This window comes from Aptenodytes patagonicus, chromosome 1 (genome assembly GCF_965638725.1).
Source record: "Aptenodytes patagonicus chromosome 1, bAptPat1.pri.cur, whole genome shotgun sequence".
NCBI classification, from domain to species: domain Eukaryota; kingdom Metazoa; phylum Chordata; class Aves; order Sphenisciformes; family Spheniscidae; genus Aptenodytes; species Aptenodytes patagonicus.
The window spans coordinates 202308723-202327627 of NC_134949.1; the positions used below are offsets into that span (position 1 = coordinate 202308723).

Genomic DNA, 18905 nt, shown 5'->3' on the forward strand with positions numbered 1-18905 from the left:
GCCACCAGTAACTACCGTGTTGATTTTACTACTGCAATTTCACAAATTTTCATCAAGCATTGATATTAGAAACCAAATAAAATTCAACAGAATGACCAGATAAGGTCAAACACTGAAGAGAGTACCAAGCATTTCCATTATACTGTGGAAACCTATGAACTACGACTGACCACAGAAGAAAATAACCCATGTCTAATAGTTGCCAAAGAACACAAATGTACTTCTACAATTTATTACAACGTATTTCCAGAAAAGATATGAACTTTAAAATTCTCTATATGAAAATAACCTACATACTTTAAGACAACATTCAGTATACCACAAACCATTTAGTAACACAGGCCAAGGAAGGTTAACAGAAGCAGGTGCGGAAAACAGTTACAAGAAAATGTATGGAAAAGCATAAGGTAAACAAGGCCACCAAAACAGCTTGACATATTTAACCTGCCAAAAAAAGGTCAAGAGGAGAGATTTGTTACCTCTAAATATGAAGAAAACACATTAACAGGAATAAACAGCTATTTTAGTCAAATGACAGTTTTGAAACCAGAAAGAATTGAAAAGGGTTTCCAGCTATCGGCCAACAGGAAGTGCAGAGACAAAACCTGGCCACTGGTAACACTGACTCTGCTAAATTCACAAATGGCATCATAAGAGATCATGTGTTAGATAAAACAAGCCTCCCTCTCCCCGCACCCAAAAATTAAATCCAGAGGAAATTCATCAAGCCCCGTTTTCCCTTTTGTGCTTCAAGCCATAGTCTTCCTCTATGGACTGAAACGCCTGCTGTAGCCAGAGTTGAAGCAACCCAAGACCACAAACCCAAACTGTGAGACCTACTCAAGATCTATTGCCTCTTTACAGCAAATCCACCCCACAGCAGAAGACTGAGATACAGCCCTCTTTTCCTGCTCAGTAACACCACCTAAGTCTGAAGCCTTTGGAAAGCTTAGAAGAGACCTGTCCCCAGTTGGTATATTGACAAGGAAGCATGTCCTCTTGACTCAGGGGACAAAGGAAGGTACAGTTCATTGTTACTGATGGTGTTGAGTGGCATAAATTCTAATTATTTTTATTTCTTTATCTTTTAATACTGAGAATAACCTTAAATTCAGCTCAGTTACACTAGTTCACTGAGAAGAAGGGGGACCAAACTCAACCAAGTTCTACATTTTTTTATAGCATACATATAAAACCCATAAATTAGCCCAATTTTACTTATCTACTTCTGATGAATTGGCATTAAATTCAGAGAAGTTCGCCATTTTAAAGTATTTAAAAAAAAAAATTTGCAAAGCAGCATGTACCCCTCAGACACAACTCATTCTTAAAAATGGACAAAGACTTGCTTAAACAATTAACACACTCAGAGTTGACAAAGGAAACTGAAAAAGCTTTGGGATTTTTTTTTTAACAAATGAAACATGCAATCTAAAAGATTTATTCTAAATACAATTAAAATTGCATTTTCAACAGCAAAGCTTATTAGATCTTAAATCTGGTCTAAAAGCCTGTTAAATACTGAAGTTCTTAACACTATGCTCAATTATTTTCTACTCTGTTTCAATATGAACCTCTGCTGACATCAAAATTTGTTCTGCAGGTCAAAGAACTTAACCGCTGGTGAGCTTATAGGTTTGGCCAAACACATATATAACTTATTTTAAAATGACTAAAACTACATGCATTTAATTATCACAAAGTCTGTGTTTACCAGTGCAACCTTAATACAGCAGTTGGCAACAACACTTAATTATGTATTCTGCGCTCTAATCATTCCGTATTACAAAATGGCAGTTTCGGAGAAAAAAAAAATAGCCAGCACAGAACCATAGCAGAACCTGTGCAACCATTACAGACCTTAAAAATTAAGCTTTTCCTTTTTTTTTAATCTGCTTCCCGAACTGTCCACTTAAAGAAAATTTGCTGTAAATTGAATTATATAATACTAGAGTTGGCCTTGACATCACTTGAATGTCCTAATTTGTGGCGAGACTTGACAGTGTTAAGAATTAATAAACTTTTAGAATAACCAGTGTCTACCATTAAGAAATGGATTCCAATACAAAACATTCTAAGCATAAAAACATATATGTATGCATATGTACACATGCAAATATCTCAAAAACAAATATACAGATGATTTCTTTCCATAGGAGATTAATACAGTACCACCTATAAGTGCAAAAGTCACTGAAACCATTACAGTTACTCTGCATCTGAGGATCTGAACTCAATAGCCTGGCAGAGAGAAACGAAACTGCAGAAGACCTCAAGAAGATCTAGAAAAGTTATTCGTAAGTATTCAAAATCCATTAGGAGCTGCAGAGGAAAGTAAAGGAAGAATTCCTGTCCTGACAGAGCTTACAATCTAAATTCTAGTAAACAAGTAAGAAAGTCACAAAAGGCAAAGAAATATCAATAAATGAGGAGAAAAAGTGACAAAAGTGATACCATAGTGGAACAAATTCTCCTGGAAGCTAATGTCAAGGCATGTAGATATCCACAGGGAGGCAATTCCAGACAGCCAACATGGCTTCACAAAGGACAAATCATGCCTGACTAATCTAGTAGCCTTTTACAATGGAGTGACTGCGTAGGTGGATAAGGGAAGAGCAACTGATGTCATCTACCTGGAGTTCTGTAAGGCCTTTGACACAGTCTCACACAACATTCTTGTCTCTAAATTGGAGAGATATGGGTTTCATAGACGGACTATTCGATGGAAAAGAAATTGGCTGGATGGCCGCGTCCAAAGAATTGCGGTCAAAAACTCAATGTCCAAATGGAGATCAGTAACAAGTGATGTCCCTCAGGGGTCAATATTGGGACCGCTACTGTTCAGCATCTTTATTAATGACACAGATAGCAGGATTGAGTACACCCCTCAGCAAGTTTGCAGACTACACCAAGCCAAGTGGTGCAGTTGGTACACTAGAGGGAAGGAATGACATCCAGAGGGACCTTGACAGGCTTGAGAAGTGGGCCCATGTGAACCTTATGAAGTTCAACAAGGCTAAGTGCAAGGCCCTGCAGCTGGCTCTGGGCAATCCTCAATATCAACACAGGCTGGGGGATGAAGGGATTGAGAGCAGCTCTGCAGAGAAGGACTTAGGGACACTGGTGGATGAAAAATTGGACGTGAGCCAGCAACGTGCACTTGCAGCCCAGAACACCAACTGTATCCTGGGCTGCATCAAAAGAAGCGTGGCCAGCAGGTCGAGGGAGGTGATTCTCCCCCTCTACTCTGCTCTCATGGGACCCCCACCTGGAGTACTGCATCCAGCTCTGGGGTTCCCATTACAAGACAGACATGATGCTGTTGGAGCAGGTCCAGAGGAGAGCCACGAAAATGGTCAGAGGGATGGAACACCTCTCCTGTGAAGCAAAACCAAGAAAGTTGGGGTTGTTCAGCCTGGAGAAGAGAAGGCTCCAGGGAGACCTTATTGTGGCCTTTCAATATATGAAGGGGGCTGGTAAGAAAGACAGAGAAAGACTTTTTACCAGGGCCGTTAGCGACAGGACATGGGGCAATGGTTTTAAACTGAAAGAGGGTAGGTTTAGACTGGACATAAGGAAGAAACTTTATAAAATGAGAGTGACAGGACAACGGAACAGGTTGTCAGAGAAGTTGTGGTTGCCCCATCATTGGAAGCGTTCAAGGTCAGGTTGGATGGGGCTTTGAGCAACCTGATTTAGTGGAAGATGTCCCTGCCCATGGCAGGGGGGTTGGAATGAGATGATCTTTAGATGTCCCTTCCAACCCAAACTATTCTATGATTCTACAGTAAGATGTGATACTAACTTGTTTGTAAATGTTGATGACCCTATTATGTTCTTCTAATTTAAATCTCATCTCTCAAAATTCCCTTTCAAAAACTGGAGAGGTAAGCATTAGACCCAGAGATAGCAAAAAAAGGTGACAACACACCTGTTATCAATATCCACAAACAGTTAAGACTGGTACAGCTGGAAAATAAGTGAAAAAGAAAGTGAGAGACAGTGATGAAATGGAGGGCAAAGAGCTTGCACCTAACGTATTGAAAAGAGAGTCAAAACAACGAAGGCAAATTCTGATAGAGGAGAACTGCAAGGTTAATATTTGCAGAAAACAAAAATTTGCCAAAGGAGGGAAATGACTGAAGAAATTAACAGATTTTGATCACTAGAATCAGAAGAAAACAGAACATGCAAATACTACATTGGCAAGGCTAGTCTGGCATGACATTATCCGGCTAGAGTATCCTTTCTGGAACAGAGACAGATCTTATCTGTCATTAGAGTAAGTGGTTATTTTCCTCTCTACTAATTTTGTTCTGAATTGTAGAAATCTTTAAAACTCATTTTGACACGACTAACATTTCTATTAGGTTTTGGAATAGGAAGACTGAAAAGTATCAGCCCACGCTTTCGGTGTAAAGACCTTCAGTTATTACCACTGAATTTCTGCTGCATTTTTGTTAGATTTCATCTGCTTAAGTAATTTTAAGTTTTGTTCTATTTCTCTTGTTTTTCATAGCATTTGGGAACTGAGTAAGGGCTCCTTTCCATAGGAACACAGAAGCTTAAAATCCACATAAACATTGTTAAAACTATATACAAGCCTAATACAGACTTACTCTGGTATATGAATGATATTTCTAGCCTAACTGTACCTAACTCCAAACAACTTAAGAACTTAAAAAGATGCTCTATATGAAAATAAACAATATCCACACAGGAGCTATACTTTGTATTTTCTATTAAATACCAATTTCAAATCTTCTGACATTTAAAATGGGTTGCAGCTTTTAAAGCTTTAGCCAGTCATAGGAATGAAAGTCTGGAATTATTACTAAGGTCTATCATTATTACTGAAGATATCTTCTGGAAGGGATTCCTTCCAGAGGATTTCTTGACTTTTGTAAAATCGGGAGAATACCAGCAGTTACACAAGTAACACCAATATGAGTACCTCTATGATTGCCTTACTCTTGGGGTGGAACTCAATTTCTATAGAATTTGCTAAGTCTACAAGACAGGAACACAGAGGATCTCTGTATCTCTACTTACAATTTGAAAGTTATTTCCTTTCTGCTACTTTGGGCTCTCAGGCAGAAATTAAGGATGAAAATTCCAACATCTACTGAGAAATCTCTCCCTATCTGTTCTAATATTTAAAGGATGCCAACTATCTTTGCAGACCTCTGCGTTCCAAATATATTCTACCCAAGTATCAAGAAACCAAGGTCATTGTTGTCATCACAGTCCAACATACTTTATATCATCTCATTTCAACTTCTAATAATATCATAAGGCAGCTGGGGTATTACTTTAAATCAATACTGAATTCCTTGGTTCATCAATATTCTAACATTTCTCTACTTTAAGTTAGCATTCCCCCACTGGGCAGCCTAGTACTATAGATCTAATTCTCATCCAAAATCAGTTTTCAGGATTATGTAGTGGGAAAATAAATTAATGCCAAGGCTGAACGTTTTGCATAAAATCAGATTAGCGGAAGTATACACAATATACAGAAAAAATAACACATATACTTATACATTTGCTGATAACCCACAAGTCCCACCTAATTTCCTTACATTTATGGCTAGTGCACACAGCTGGTACTGTTCTAAGGTGATGATTTCATGGTAACAAGGTTCTTGCGCCAACTTCACAATAGCATTCCCTGCAGCCAGCCTCAAACGAGACATATCAGGTTTACTGAAAAACAAGCACATGGATTATGAAGGTTAATTATAAAAAAAATAAGTAATTATTTGACTTAATTAAATCCAAATAAGTTTGCAATACTGAAAAACAGGTACTTTAAAAAGAAGTAAAAGTTTCCATGGACTTTGCCCCCCCCCCCCCCAAAATCAACAGCAGAAGTAACTTCAAACCAAAAGTAGTTTCCATGTTGCCACATTTTACAGCCTATTAACACATACCTATTACCTTGCCCCAACTTAGCAATGAAAATATTCCTACAAGTTCCACATGGGTGTGAAACAGTTTTAGCCATGCGCTAGACCAGCACAGTCCAAATTGCCCCTCAGAGATCTCAATTAGCCTGTAAGATACTTTTGTTCAGCATGCCGGTTTTCCTTCAGCAAGGGGTTCCTGCCAAAGAAGCAGCCCATTTCTAGTCCCCAAAGTCACCAAACTTTTTCTAGCAATGATAGCTCAAAATCCATGCTGCAAGTCAACATAAATTAATTAGATATTATGATAGGTAACGAAGTGAATTGTATTTTTAAGACAATAGCAAAAAGGATTTAGCAAGTGAAAAAAAAGTCAACATCCTGAAAGTACTGTTACTTGACTTGCACACCCAAATTGCACTCCCACCTAGCAAAACACTCCAACCATTTGCTAATTTTCATATCAAAAGATTAATGGGTTTTTCTGTAACCTACAACCGTATTTACAAAGGTTATCAGAGTATCAAAAGCATCTTCACATAAGCTTTGCAAACTGATATCCACTTAATGTGTGCATTAATAAACTTAGTTGAGCTTTCACTGTTCTTAGAAAATTTATTTCAGTAAAGTATATTACTTCTGCCTTTCATCAGATCAAACACAAAAGAAGTAAGTAGTTTTATGCATCTCTCACTGAAAACACTAATGAATTCTACTCACAAGTAGTAAGTACGGCTTTTTCCTTTGATAATTTGGAGCAGGAACCAAGTTGTATTCTTATTTAGAAATAATTATTCATTTAGGCAGGACAAATATTGTTTAACTTCTTAACCATTTGCCCTTTATCCTTAGGAATAGCAAACACTGTAGTCTTAAATCCATTATCATGAAAACTGTATGAAGCATTTAAAGAATGAGATTAAAAGCCATTATTAAACACAGAGTGCATGATAAAAATACCTACTAAAGAGCTTAAACCTTAAAATTTATCTAATCAGGCTTTATACACACCTCAGTATTTTATGGGAACCACAACATTTCAAAAAAACCCCAAACAGCTCATGAGCAACCAAGTAACAGGACAAAAGCTACACTAACTTTCAAACATGGCATGAAGATTAACATGGTAACGTCTAGTTCTTAAATGCTAAATTTCAGTTTAAATTGTATCTACTGTGATAAGTGAACCCAATAAAGATTCAATTTTTGCACTTCAGTGGCAATTTAGCAATAATGACTTACAAGTACAGAGTGATTGAGCCAAATGAAAGGATAAAATTAAGAACTTTCAATCCTCAGCTTTGGTAGTGATAACATTTAATTCTGAAACTTGAATCAAAACTATTTCACAAAAAAGTTGGTCAAATCTTTACAGAGTACGTGTATCACGGAAATACCCACAAGCATGTATGCACGCTGTGGGAAGGAAGAGGATGACAGTGTCAGTTGTGAATATCATTCTTACAGCTGAGGATGAAAATCAGATCTGTCTTATTCCCCAAAAGGATTATCTTAGAAGAAACTCTTAATTGAGGAGTTATTTTGCATCAAATTGCTACAGCCAAAAGCTTTCTGATCTGCATTATCTCAAAACACACAATTATTAGGGCTGAAATAAGAGCTTCTGTATGATATAATTGCAGTTTTTGATTACTTCTAATAATTTTGAAAATTAGTACCAAGGATGCCCTTGTCCTATCAGAAGCTCTCTAAGAGATACAAGAGGGACCTGGACATGTATTTTCTGGAGTGCTATTACTATTGCTGAAGACCAGATATTTGAAATAAGAACAAAAGTGCAAGCACATGGAAAGATGTTATCAAATGCAAAACACAGTCTTAATTAAGGTGGTGGGCTGCACAAAGATAATCCAAATAAATGCATCTTGAAAACCTATCTGGTGCATAATCATCTTCTCTCACTTTACAAACTAGCAGTTAACATTTTTTCTTCTACTACAGAGGATAAATGCCAGTGTCCAGTTTTCTAAGCATTTTCTGAGTTCCATGGAATAAAAAGTCTTTTGAATACAACCTCTGAAAAATGTTGCATATCAGATGGTATAGCAAATTATCTATAGCACAAAACTATGAAGTTCTACACTCCAAAGTTTTTAAGTAATTTTTCTCTTAGTAAGCTTCAGTTTAAGGAAAATGCAGATAGCATTTCAGAAAAATCTCAGTTCAGGTTCATATCCAGTATCAATACTTTCAGCAACAGCTAGTGTCCTCTGATACTGAAATACTCTTATTTTATGCTTAGTATAGATTTAAATTAAAATCCTACTACAAAGACATGCAGATAGCTGTTTTACCTAACCAGAAGTAGAAAATTAGTATTATCTTAAATTTTAAATTTGTAGGACTGTTTGACTTATAAAATGAAAAATAGAGACCTGGAAAAGACAATTGAGATATTGCTTATTGACAAAATTCAGTATTACAGAAATCCAACACTGGCGAATTTAACCTACATATGCTAACGTCTCAAAGCAACCAGTTGTTGTCTTAAAAGCAATTCAACAGAGTCATCAATCCTACTACTTCAAAGTGAGAAGGATGAACAAGAGTAGGGATTTGTTTATTTGTTTTCCAAGTGGGACCTTGCCTTCACCTGACACTTTAGGCTGAACTATGCTTTGAAATTTAAAAAAAAATCTCATTCTCTTACACTATCACTGAAAAGTACAGTTGTGTAGATTTAGAGAGGCATGGGGACAGAGTCATATTTATGGCTGATGAGGACACCACCACCAAGATGATTACAACATGACTAACAGGCTACATGAGGTCAAATGTCTCCTGAACCCTGCCACTTTCAGTTAATTCAATTATCTTTAGCAAATTATACATTGTTTAAAAGACAAATACAAGCCATGAACACAAAAATTGACTCTACATAGAATTAGATCAGATCAAGTACAGTTTAAAAGATTATGTTCTGTACTGAACAGACAATTTTGCTCTTTCCAAAGCCTACTCTAATTTGGAAGGAGCAGTGTAGGGACACAGTAAGCACTACCAAAAAGAAGATATCCTCATTGCGTTCTCAAAGGGTGAAGAATAAAGGTCAGGAAGTGTCAGCAAGATACCAGCAAGCTCCACACAGAACTGATGCGCCTGAAACACCATCTCCTCTGCTTCAGGTTTTGAGAGTACTTGTTAGCATAGGTGGTATAGCTCACAGAAACAGGGAAAAGAAGACCTGCCCTCCTTGCAGCTTAGAGCTTTCCCAAAATGCAATACTGGGAATCACAGAATAGTTACAGTTGGAATGTACCTCTGGAGGTCATCTAGCCCAACCCCTCTGCTCAAGCAGGGTCACCTAGAGCAGGCTGCCCAGGACAGTGTCCAGACGGCTTTTTAATATCTTCAAGGATGGAAACTCCACCACCTCTCTGGACAACTGTGCCAGTGCTGAGTCACGATCACAATGAAAAAGTGTTTCCTTGTGTTCAGACAGAACCTCCCGTATTTCAGTTTGTGCCCATTGCCTCTGGTCCTGTCACTGCGCACCATGAAGAGCAGCCTGACTCCATCTTCTTTACACCCTCCGTTCAGTTATTTATACACATTGATGAGATCCCCACTGAGCCTTTTCTTCCCTAGGCTGAACAGTCCCAGCTCTCCCTTTTACCATCTTCGTGGCCCTACGGTGGGCTCATTTCAGTAGCTCCACATCTCTCTTGTGCCGGGGAGCCCAGGTGTTCCATCACCTTCTCAGGGATCGAGGTGAGGCCAACTGGCCTGTAGTTAGCTCTCTGGGTCCTCCTTCCTGTGCTTTTTGAACATAGGAGAGACATTTGCTTTCCTCCAGTCCGCAGGCACCTCTACCAATCACCACGATCATTTAAAGAGGATCAAGAGTGGCTTCACAATGACATCTGCCAGCTCCCTCAACACTCATGGGTGCATCCCATCAAGGACCATGGGCTTATGCATGTCCAGTTTGCTGAAGTATTCTCTAACCTGATCATCTTCCCCCAAGGGTATGTCTTCCTTGCTCCAGACTTTCCCCTGGTCTCCAGGGTCTGGGATTCCTGAAGGCCAGTCTTGCTAGTAAAGACTGAGGTGAAGAAGGCATTCAGTACCTCAACCTTTTCCATGTCCTGTGTCACCAGGACTCTTGCCTCATTCAGCAGCAGGTGCACATCTTCCTTAGTCTTCCTTTTGTCACCTATTTACTTAAGGAAGCTCTTCTGGTTGCCTTTGTCATTCCTCACTAGATTAAATTCCAGTTGGACTTTGGCTTTCCTAACTGTCTCAGATAGCGTTCTCTGTATTCCTGCCAGGTTACCTGTCCCTACTTCCACTTTCTGTATACCTCATAGAATCATAGAATAGTTTGGGTCAGAAGGGACTTCTAAAGGTCATCTAGTCCAACCCCCCTGCAATAAGCAGGGACATCTTCAACTAGATCAGGTTGCTCAGAGTCCCATCCAACCTGACCTTGAATGTTGCCAGGGATGGGGCATCCACCACCTCTCTGGACAACCTGTGCCAGTGGTTCACCACCCTCAGCGTAAAAAATTTTTTCCGTGTGTTTAGTCTGAATCTACCCTCCTTCAGTTTAAAGCCATTCCCCCTTGTCCTGTCGCAACAGGCCCTGCTAAAAAGTTTGCCACCATCTTTTTTATAAGCCCCCTTTAAGTACTGAGAGGCTCCAAAAAGGTCTCCCCGAAGCTTTCTCCTCTCTAGGCTGAACAACCCCAACTCTCTCAGCCTTTCTTCATAGGAGAGGGGTTCCATCCCCCTGATCATTTTCGTGGCCGTCCTCTGGACCCACTCCAACATGTCCGTGTCTTTCCTGTGCTGAGGGCTCCAGAGCTGGACACAGTACTCCAGGTGGGGGTCTCACCAGAGCAGAGTAGAGGGGCAGAATCACCTCCCTCGACCTGCTGGCCACGCGTCTTTTGATGCAGCCCAGGATACGATTGGCCTTCTGGGCTGCAAGTGCACATTGCTGGGTCATGTCCAGCTTTTCATCCACCAGTACCCCCAAGTTCTTCTCTGTAGGGCTAGTCTCGATCCCTCCTTTTGAGTTTTGCCAGGAGCTCCTTGCTCATCCACGCAGGTCTGCTGAAATATTTGCCTGACCTTTTGCTTTGACCACTCTTGAGCTTAGAGAAGATGGTGCTTGAATACTAACTAACTAGCTTTCTTGGGCCCCTCTTCCCTCCAGGGTCTTATCCAATGGGACTCTACTAAGCAGATCCTTGAAGAAGCCCAAGTCCATTCTCATGAAGTCCAGCACCACGATCTTGCTTTTTGCCCTCCTTGCTGCCCTCAGGATTCTGAACTCCACCATCTCATGGTCATTACAGCCAAGGCTGCCTTCAACCTTCATACGCCCAACAAGTCCCTCCTTGTTGGTGAGTATGAGGTCCAGTAGAGCACCTCTCCTCATTGGCTCCTCTATCCCTTGTGTCAGGAAGTTGTCATTGATGGTCACCAGGAAGCACCTGGATTGTTTATATGCTGCTGTGTTGCTCCTCCAGCAGGTATCAGAGTGGTTGAAGTCCCCCATGAGGGCCAAGGCCTGTGAACATGAAGTTGTTTCTAGCTGTTTATAGAAGGCCTCATCCAGTTCCTCTTCCTGGTCAGGGGGCCCACAGCAGACACCCACTACAATGCCACCCATACCACTCTGCTCTTTAATCCTAATCCATCAACTCTTGGTTGGCTCATCATCCATCCCCAGACAGAGCTCCAAGCTGTGGGGTTGAAGGATTGCCTTTAACACAGAGCAACCTCACATGTCATTGCAGCTTTCTCCCTCCCTTAAAAGTATCCCCAGCCCTCCATTAACTTTAATAATGGAGAACTGACCACATCATTATATACAGTTTCTATTATTATTTATAGTTTTGAGTACAAAAAGAGTGGGGAAATTAAATTTATAAAACATACATAGTAAGGAATCATCACTCCAAGCATGAAAACACACAAGACCTACAGAACTGATCTATTCAAACAAAGCCAACAATATGCTCCAAGCAGCTGTGCTGAAAAGCTAACTTCTTGCCACTTAACTCCCTAGTATCTGCCATGAATAGTCATATTAAAGAATTTAAAACTATGAAACAATTATTTACAAGGAACTTTAAGAAAGACTACACAGTTGCTACAAAGATAACATACTAGACAATTCTCAGGTTTGCAATTTTGCACACACAACATAGGTTCTATCTGCATAATCACTGTATAACATTAAACTCTACCCCAAAATTAAAACCTTTTAACTCCTACTGGCACAATCCACCCATGCCCTTAATGGCTTTTGCAGACATAAATTTTCAATGTTTGGCAAGCAATAGTGCCTGACAACTTGTCACTTCCCCTACTGCAGAGGATTAAGAAGATACCTAGGAAAAACAAGTAAGTTGTCTAACATTCACCTAAAAGGTAAGTTATTTATTGAGACTTAATCCTCTTTACACATTTCCCTCTTCCTTTCACTTTTGAGGCCTCAAGGGATTAAAGTCTGCCTTCAGGCAGAAATGTCTTACGTACTAGCTATTCCCACCTGGTTTACTGCAACATGCTATTATTTTTTAATAGAAAGCCTGCCTATTGGCCTTTGGCATACACAACAATTGGTTGTGTGTTTGAATTACAATTGTGTGGTTAAATTCAAACCAATTTTCAGTAGGGAAGAGGAAGTTACACAGTTTATTCTTGCAATGAGAGTAACGGCTCTTTGAAGAAAGAGATAAAACAAAGAAGATAAAACCATTAAAATACAGCTATATCTACAGCGTTTAAAAAAACAGACTCGGCAAACTTATGAAGGAATCCAGCCAAGCTTACCTTAGTTCTTACAAAATAAGATGTATAAATTGTTAAGCAGTCTAACAGAATAGTTTAGGTACTACTTTGACTAAAACTCTCCCGAACTCTTCCCACCACATCACAGACATCAAAATGTTACCGTCTGTTACATACCTAATTTTCCCCTGCTCTGTTAAATCTCCATCACTGTGTAGTATTGTTGTTAGCAACCTCAGAGTAGAAGTTCCTGACTTACTGTGGTTGTTCTTCATTCCTAGCAACCATCGAACCATCATCTTGATGGCCTGAATCTGGGGGAAAAAAAAAAAAAGTATATGCAGAAGTCAAATCACACCATAAGCCTCATTTTTTAAGTAATCCTTATCTTAATTTAATCACACAGTATTTTCCCAAGTGCTTTTTACTGCTCTGAACATAAGCCTGTCAAGGCTGCAAAACATCATTTAAATACTTAAAGATAACTAGACGTACTCTCACTAGACAGCAACTTTTCACTGAAAGTCTCAAGCATTTATTACAGCAAATAAAAATCATACATTTAGTTAAAGTTTGAACGGTTTCTTCCACTAAGCAATCACATATTTTGTCCTGTGAAAACACTATCTTAATTGACCTTACATCTACTAAACACTGTGGAATAGGCAAAACAATTTATAAAGAAAATGTTACTGGATCAAAAAGCAGAACACATTTTCATCTTCCTATATTCCTATAATTCCTGGGCTTAAACAATCCCTAAAAATTCTTTATTTATATATGTAGTATGAGTTTAAATTTATTTAAGACATGTAAATTAAAAAACACTCCATAGACATTTTGACTGTTAGAGTATCAACCTGTATTAAGATAACTCATCCTGGAAAAGAATATTTCTTTCATGGCTATTTAAACAAAAGCCTCAAAGCCTGTTACTTAGGATAACTTGTCTTTTGCCAATGGAAACATCAAGTGTTTTGAGGCAAGCTTCTGGAAGTATGCAGAATCCAGCAGCTATCATGAAACACTGAATTTCACACGTTTCTTTAGTGAAAATAAAGCATGAATTTGGAGATTAAGTTTGGTTTAGTATTTGAATCCCTTTGTCCTTTCATTTTTCTTTTATATTCAAGCAGGGACAATAAAAAAACCAGAAAGAAGAGTATCCTCTTATAGCAAAATGAAAATGCTCATCTGAATCAAGTAGACATCCTTGGGGGAAAAAAAAACAACAAAACAAAAACCCCAAAACACCAAAAACTCTGAAGTTCAAAACACAAAACCCAAAAGCTTTGAAAAAATTAAGGTACATTGGAAAGGAAGCTAGCACTTTTTGTACACGGTAATATCAAATTTTCTCCTTAATGGAAAAGGCAGTTCTAATAACTTTTATATAAATATTCACAATATCACTGAATGAAGTTCATCATACAGATGATCTATGCCATGTAACAAACTGATCACAATGGTCCCTTCAGATCCAAGTCATAACCAGTACCTGTACCATTAGTGCCTCCCATTTGTTGGGAGGACAGAAACATGCTAGCTCTACTTGGTCTTCAAGTAAATGATGTATTCAGCCAGGGAAAAGCCACATGCTATCTTGTGCCCCCATATCAGCTCCTGAGCAATTTCAATTCTAATCTTTGCTTCTCTCTTCCCCCTCCACAACTCCCTCCCCCCAATTTTACTGTCCAAATCTACCCTAGTCTTCCTTCCATGTCATAATCCCAAAGCCCTTCAGAATTTTCCTCTCACCCCACTAAGTTCCCTGTTTCTTTGCTGGTGTTAATGATGTTGTGAGATGTTGTAATGACATTCCAGCAACCCTTCAGAATTAACTATTCCCATGAAATTAGTACAGGGCATGAGAATTCCCCCAGTCACTGTTTCTGGCTACCTGAAGACTTAAACAAACGTGACAAGTTTGCACTGCCCTCATGTTTTCATTTTTTTCTTTGCAGCAAAATAGGATAACTATCAAAGGATAATTCTAGTTGGAAGTAAAGTCAGGAGGTCTCCAGTCCAATATCCTGCTCAAAGGAAGGTCAGCTATGAAGTCAGACCACGTTGGTCTCAGTTTTAGCCATTGTGGTATTGAAAGCCTCCAAGAATGGATATTGCACAGGCTCTCTTGGCAACCTGCAACCTCTTGCAACCTGTTCCATTGATCTGACTGTTCTCAGTTTTTTTCCTTATATCCAGTTTGAACCTGTTTGAATTTGTGTCCCATGAGCCTACAATTCTCCTCTGAGATTAAAAATTATATACAACATGAAATTACCAAGAAAGTCAAAATACTATGTGGGTCAGAACCATATCAAAGGCCACAAATGACTTCTCTGTACTAGACTTAGCAGTACAACATGAACTACGTGTATCTGAAGTGCAAGCAAAAGTGATAAGACATGATAATTTCTTTGAGATAGTGAATATAACATGACATATCTCTATCACTTCATTTAAGGTTTAGCATCCAAAACTAAGGCTAGCCTATATCAGTCTACATCTGTTAGGCTGGATGAAACTATAATTTTGTCTTCATCAGTCCGTCCCCCTTTCATACTTAAACTTACTAGTTTTAAAGATTCCCATTAGATATATTATACAGTTATGTTACAAAGGGAGCCTTTTAAAAAAGGCTTTTAAAACCAGAGTAAAGAAAAATACACTGTCAGAGAGATTTGTTTATAAAGTAATGGTGTGGCCTGCAGTGTTCATTAAATATAGGCTTCTCAGTGGTAATAAATGCTAATTAAGTTTGCAGATCAATTTTCACAATAACCTGTTTTCACTTGCCAATAAATGGTTCTTACAGCTTTCAGGCTTGGCTTCAACTCTAAGTTGCCTTAAGATTTTCTATAAGCCAATTGATAAGTTTTATCAATGCCAAAATGCACTTCAGAAAGATATTACAGCTTCACGAATCATAAAAAAAAAAAAGAAAAATAGTTAATATTTACTATTTCAAGTTACATGTATAATCATTGAAGTGAAATCATGTCTGTTTTAAACTAGCAGTTCATGAAATCAAAACAAACATACATTCTTTTAACAGTTTTTGGAGTGTACTGTGTAACTATGGAATTGCACAAATACAAAAGATACCCTTGCTGTAGTCAATGTACCAAGCTGGAAACCAAAGTACTTACTAAACCAGCAGAGAAGGAGGTATTATGCTACAAAGAGTTTAACAACTTCAAGAGAGAAGGCAAAGAACTTCTTAAAACCATCAGAACAACTTTATTCAAAAGACATTGGAAATTAAATGACTGCTATAATTAACTTAGAAACAGCATGCTACAAAGTACATGCAACTTTCTAATTCTGAAAGAAAATGTGAAAGCATAATCTATCCCTGTTCTGAAGAAAGGGCATTTAAAAACAAATACAGACATAAGATGTATTTTCCACAGTGAAAGTCTATTTCTGATTGAACAAAAAATTGAGTGAGAATACCTTTTACCAAGCCCAGAAATTGTAATAATAAACTTATTCCAAAAAAAAGAGCAAGCTTGAGATGACATTTTAAAGTAAAAAACCACCAACAAAACTCCCACCATTTTAAAGTGATTTTTTTGGTAATCTCGGTTTTTCTCTAATACACATTGTACACAGAGAAAAGCAATGTAACATTTATTCATTTGAGGAAACTGACAAATTCAAGAACAATTTTTTTTTTATTCTAAAACAGCACTGAAAATTTCTTGGAATGTCCTAAAATTTCAAAAGAATAAGGGAAGACTTTGTTTAAAGTCTGTATGGAATTTAACTCCTATTTTAAACAGGAGGGAAAAAATAATTTTACTTTAACTGTGATAATACCTTGACTACTTAAGTGTTGCACACCAAACCTAAGCCTATAATAAGCTATAACAAAAATTCAATAAAGTGTATATATAAATTTATTTACAAAAGTAAAAAGATAGATGCTCCCAAAAGCAAATTCTTTTCTTCTGGCAATCCAAAAATGTGTATTCTGATAAGTTTCTCAGTTTTAAAATAGATACTTCTTTTTTACTTCTAGAAAGGTGACAAGGAAACAGAGAAAAGCAGTTCACAGCTTTAGGAATCCAGATATTTAACTTTCTTAAATATTATACACACAATCACAGGAAGATAGGGTAAGTGCTACTTACTTTAACAAGCGTTTCAGGAGACACTTCTTCATCTGGGACCCAAAGTTTTGTTGTCTTTTTTCCTGGAAGCTAAACCAAATGTTACATTTTGTTATACTACTGTTACTCTTCAGTGAAACCTGCTGTAATCTCCTCTTTCCTGTCTGCTTCTGAAGACAATACAGCAGCACTCACTGGTTAGGATTATGCCTTCTGTTTTTTATAGAAGTACCCATTACAGAAGTGAGATACTGTTCTTACCTCACTATTCAAGTATCAGCAAATTTAACAGTAGTGGGGTGTGTGTGTGTGTTACCTGAAAACTATTGCTTTAGAGTATAATAGCCACTGCTTTGAAAATAGTTTCCAGGTTCCATATCCAGTAGATTGGAACCTCAAGCACATAGTTTTTAGACAGTAAAACTTTCCTAAAACAATGGCTGACAATGTACAAGTTATTTTTTTCACTTTATAATCACTATCAATACAGAAGTATTAGAAAAATTAAAATTTCACAGTCTTCCATTTAAACCATGTATTTTAGTTTTAAATGCTTTAAACTTCCTAAAAAAAAAAAAATCACAACTTGCTTGCTCAAGACAAGAGACTAAGTGAGTGAAGTCAATAAAAATTTTCCCATTTTTAACAAAAGGCAAGTCACGAGTGATCAAATGCTGTGCTATACAGCTTGTTGCTTTTGTAAGGACTACCAAATTAGTACTATCTCCTTTCCTGTACTGTGTGTTTTCAATTGAGTCAAACAGTATACATGGAAATCCAAAGACAACCCTATACAAAAAGAACAACCAACAACCCAAAAATTTTCACAAGCACTTGCTGATTATCATACTACAGGAGAAGCAGAATCTTAACACAAGGTTTTAAAAATACTTACCCTATCATTCATTAGCAAGTCTTTAACAATAAAAGTGGCAACCAAAGATTTCAAAGGGGCAGCAAATTGATCAGGTGCTAGCATGGCTATATGGCCAATAGTAACCAACGGTGTAATGAGATGCTCAAAATTGCTTGGATCCAGGCTTTTATGCAGTGGCTAGAATAAAGGCAACAAATTCAGGTATTACTGATATAATCTGTGTCTTATTGGGGGGAGGGGGGCAAGAGCTCTGTACCAAGTTGTCCATGTCTATTTCTCTTTCAGAAATACAATTTTAAAAGAACTACTGACTATTTAGATTGAAAAACACATTCACTAACCCTACAAGTCTCCTACAAATCAAAAGAAAAAAAATCAAGCAGAAAGACAAAATGTTCATCACATCTGGGTAGCTCAAAAAGTGGCAGCTGAAGCAGGACCATTTGGGAAACAATAGATTAAAAAGCATATTTTCTTGTTGAAGAAGTGGGCACGCTACATCTCAAGATGGCAATTTCAGCAATGGACTACGATTCAGGCTTCAAGATAAAAGGCTGATGGGCACTAATTAAAAAGTACATTTGCAGTTATAACTATAAAATCTATTTAAATAGTCTCTACCATAATTCAGTTTTCCATAATTTCTGTAACCATTTAAATACTTTGGGCCAGTCCCAACAGGGGTGAGGTGTGGTGTACGGTTCCTCTTTCCATGAATAGTTCATGGTTCTAGCAGACAGTCCAACACTTTTACTCTCTTGTCTGTTAAAATATAACCCTAAACACGGTGGACCATGGGATACTAAAAAACACCCTCTGCTACCATTTTTCAGGCCAAACTGTATGAAAACAAAGGGAAAGGGCAAAAATACCTTTTCTAAATTTGATACAACTTGCCATATAAATTGCCACTACATACCTTAGTTTACATATGCAATATAAAAGATTAATAAAAAGTAACTTAAATATTCTAATTTTACCTCAAATATCTGTGCAAACTGCGTTTCTTTGCTGGAAAATATTGCATGGATGCAATGAATAGCATACTTGGCTTGACGAGGGGGTCCCTTTTTAGCTTTATGATGCAACACTGGAAGCAAAGCACTTAAAAAAAAAAGAAATAAGTACCTTTTTACAAATTGAAAATCTACCAAAATATAAAGCTAGCAAAAAAGTAAAGATATACATATATAGAACACAACACCTCTGCAAAAGTGTTAATTATCCTGGTTTTGG

General features: G+C 37.8%; 1 protein-coding gene across 3 annotated transcripts in view; it reads right to left on the reverse strand.

Annotated features, from left to right (window-relative positions):
• PDS5B (PDS5 cohesin associated factor B) overlaps window positions 1-18905 on the reverse strand; it is a 124747-nt gene that overhangs the window by 25436 nt on the left and 80406 nt on the right. For all 3 annotated transcript variants that reach the window (XM_076364272.1, XM_076364273.1, XM_076364271.1), the window contains exons 20-24: window positions 18650-18773; window positions 17688-17846; window positions 16814-16882; window positions 12852-12988; window positions 5583-5706 (exon numbers count right to left, since the gene is read on the reverse strand). In XM_076364272.1, coding sequence (XP_076220387.1) covers window positions 5583-5706; window positions 12852-12988; window positions 16814-16882; window positions 17688-17846; window positions 18650-18773 — 613 coding nt within the window. The remainder of the gene's footprint in view (window positions 1-5582; window positions 5707-12851; window positions 12989-16813; window positions 16883-17687; window positions 17847-18649; window positions 18774-18905) is intronic.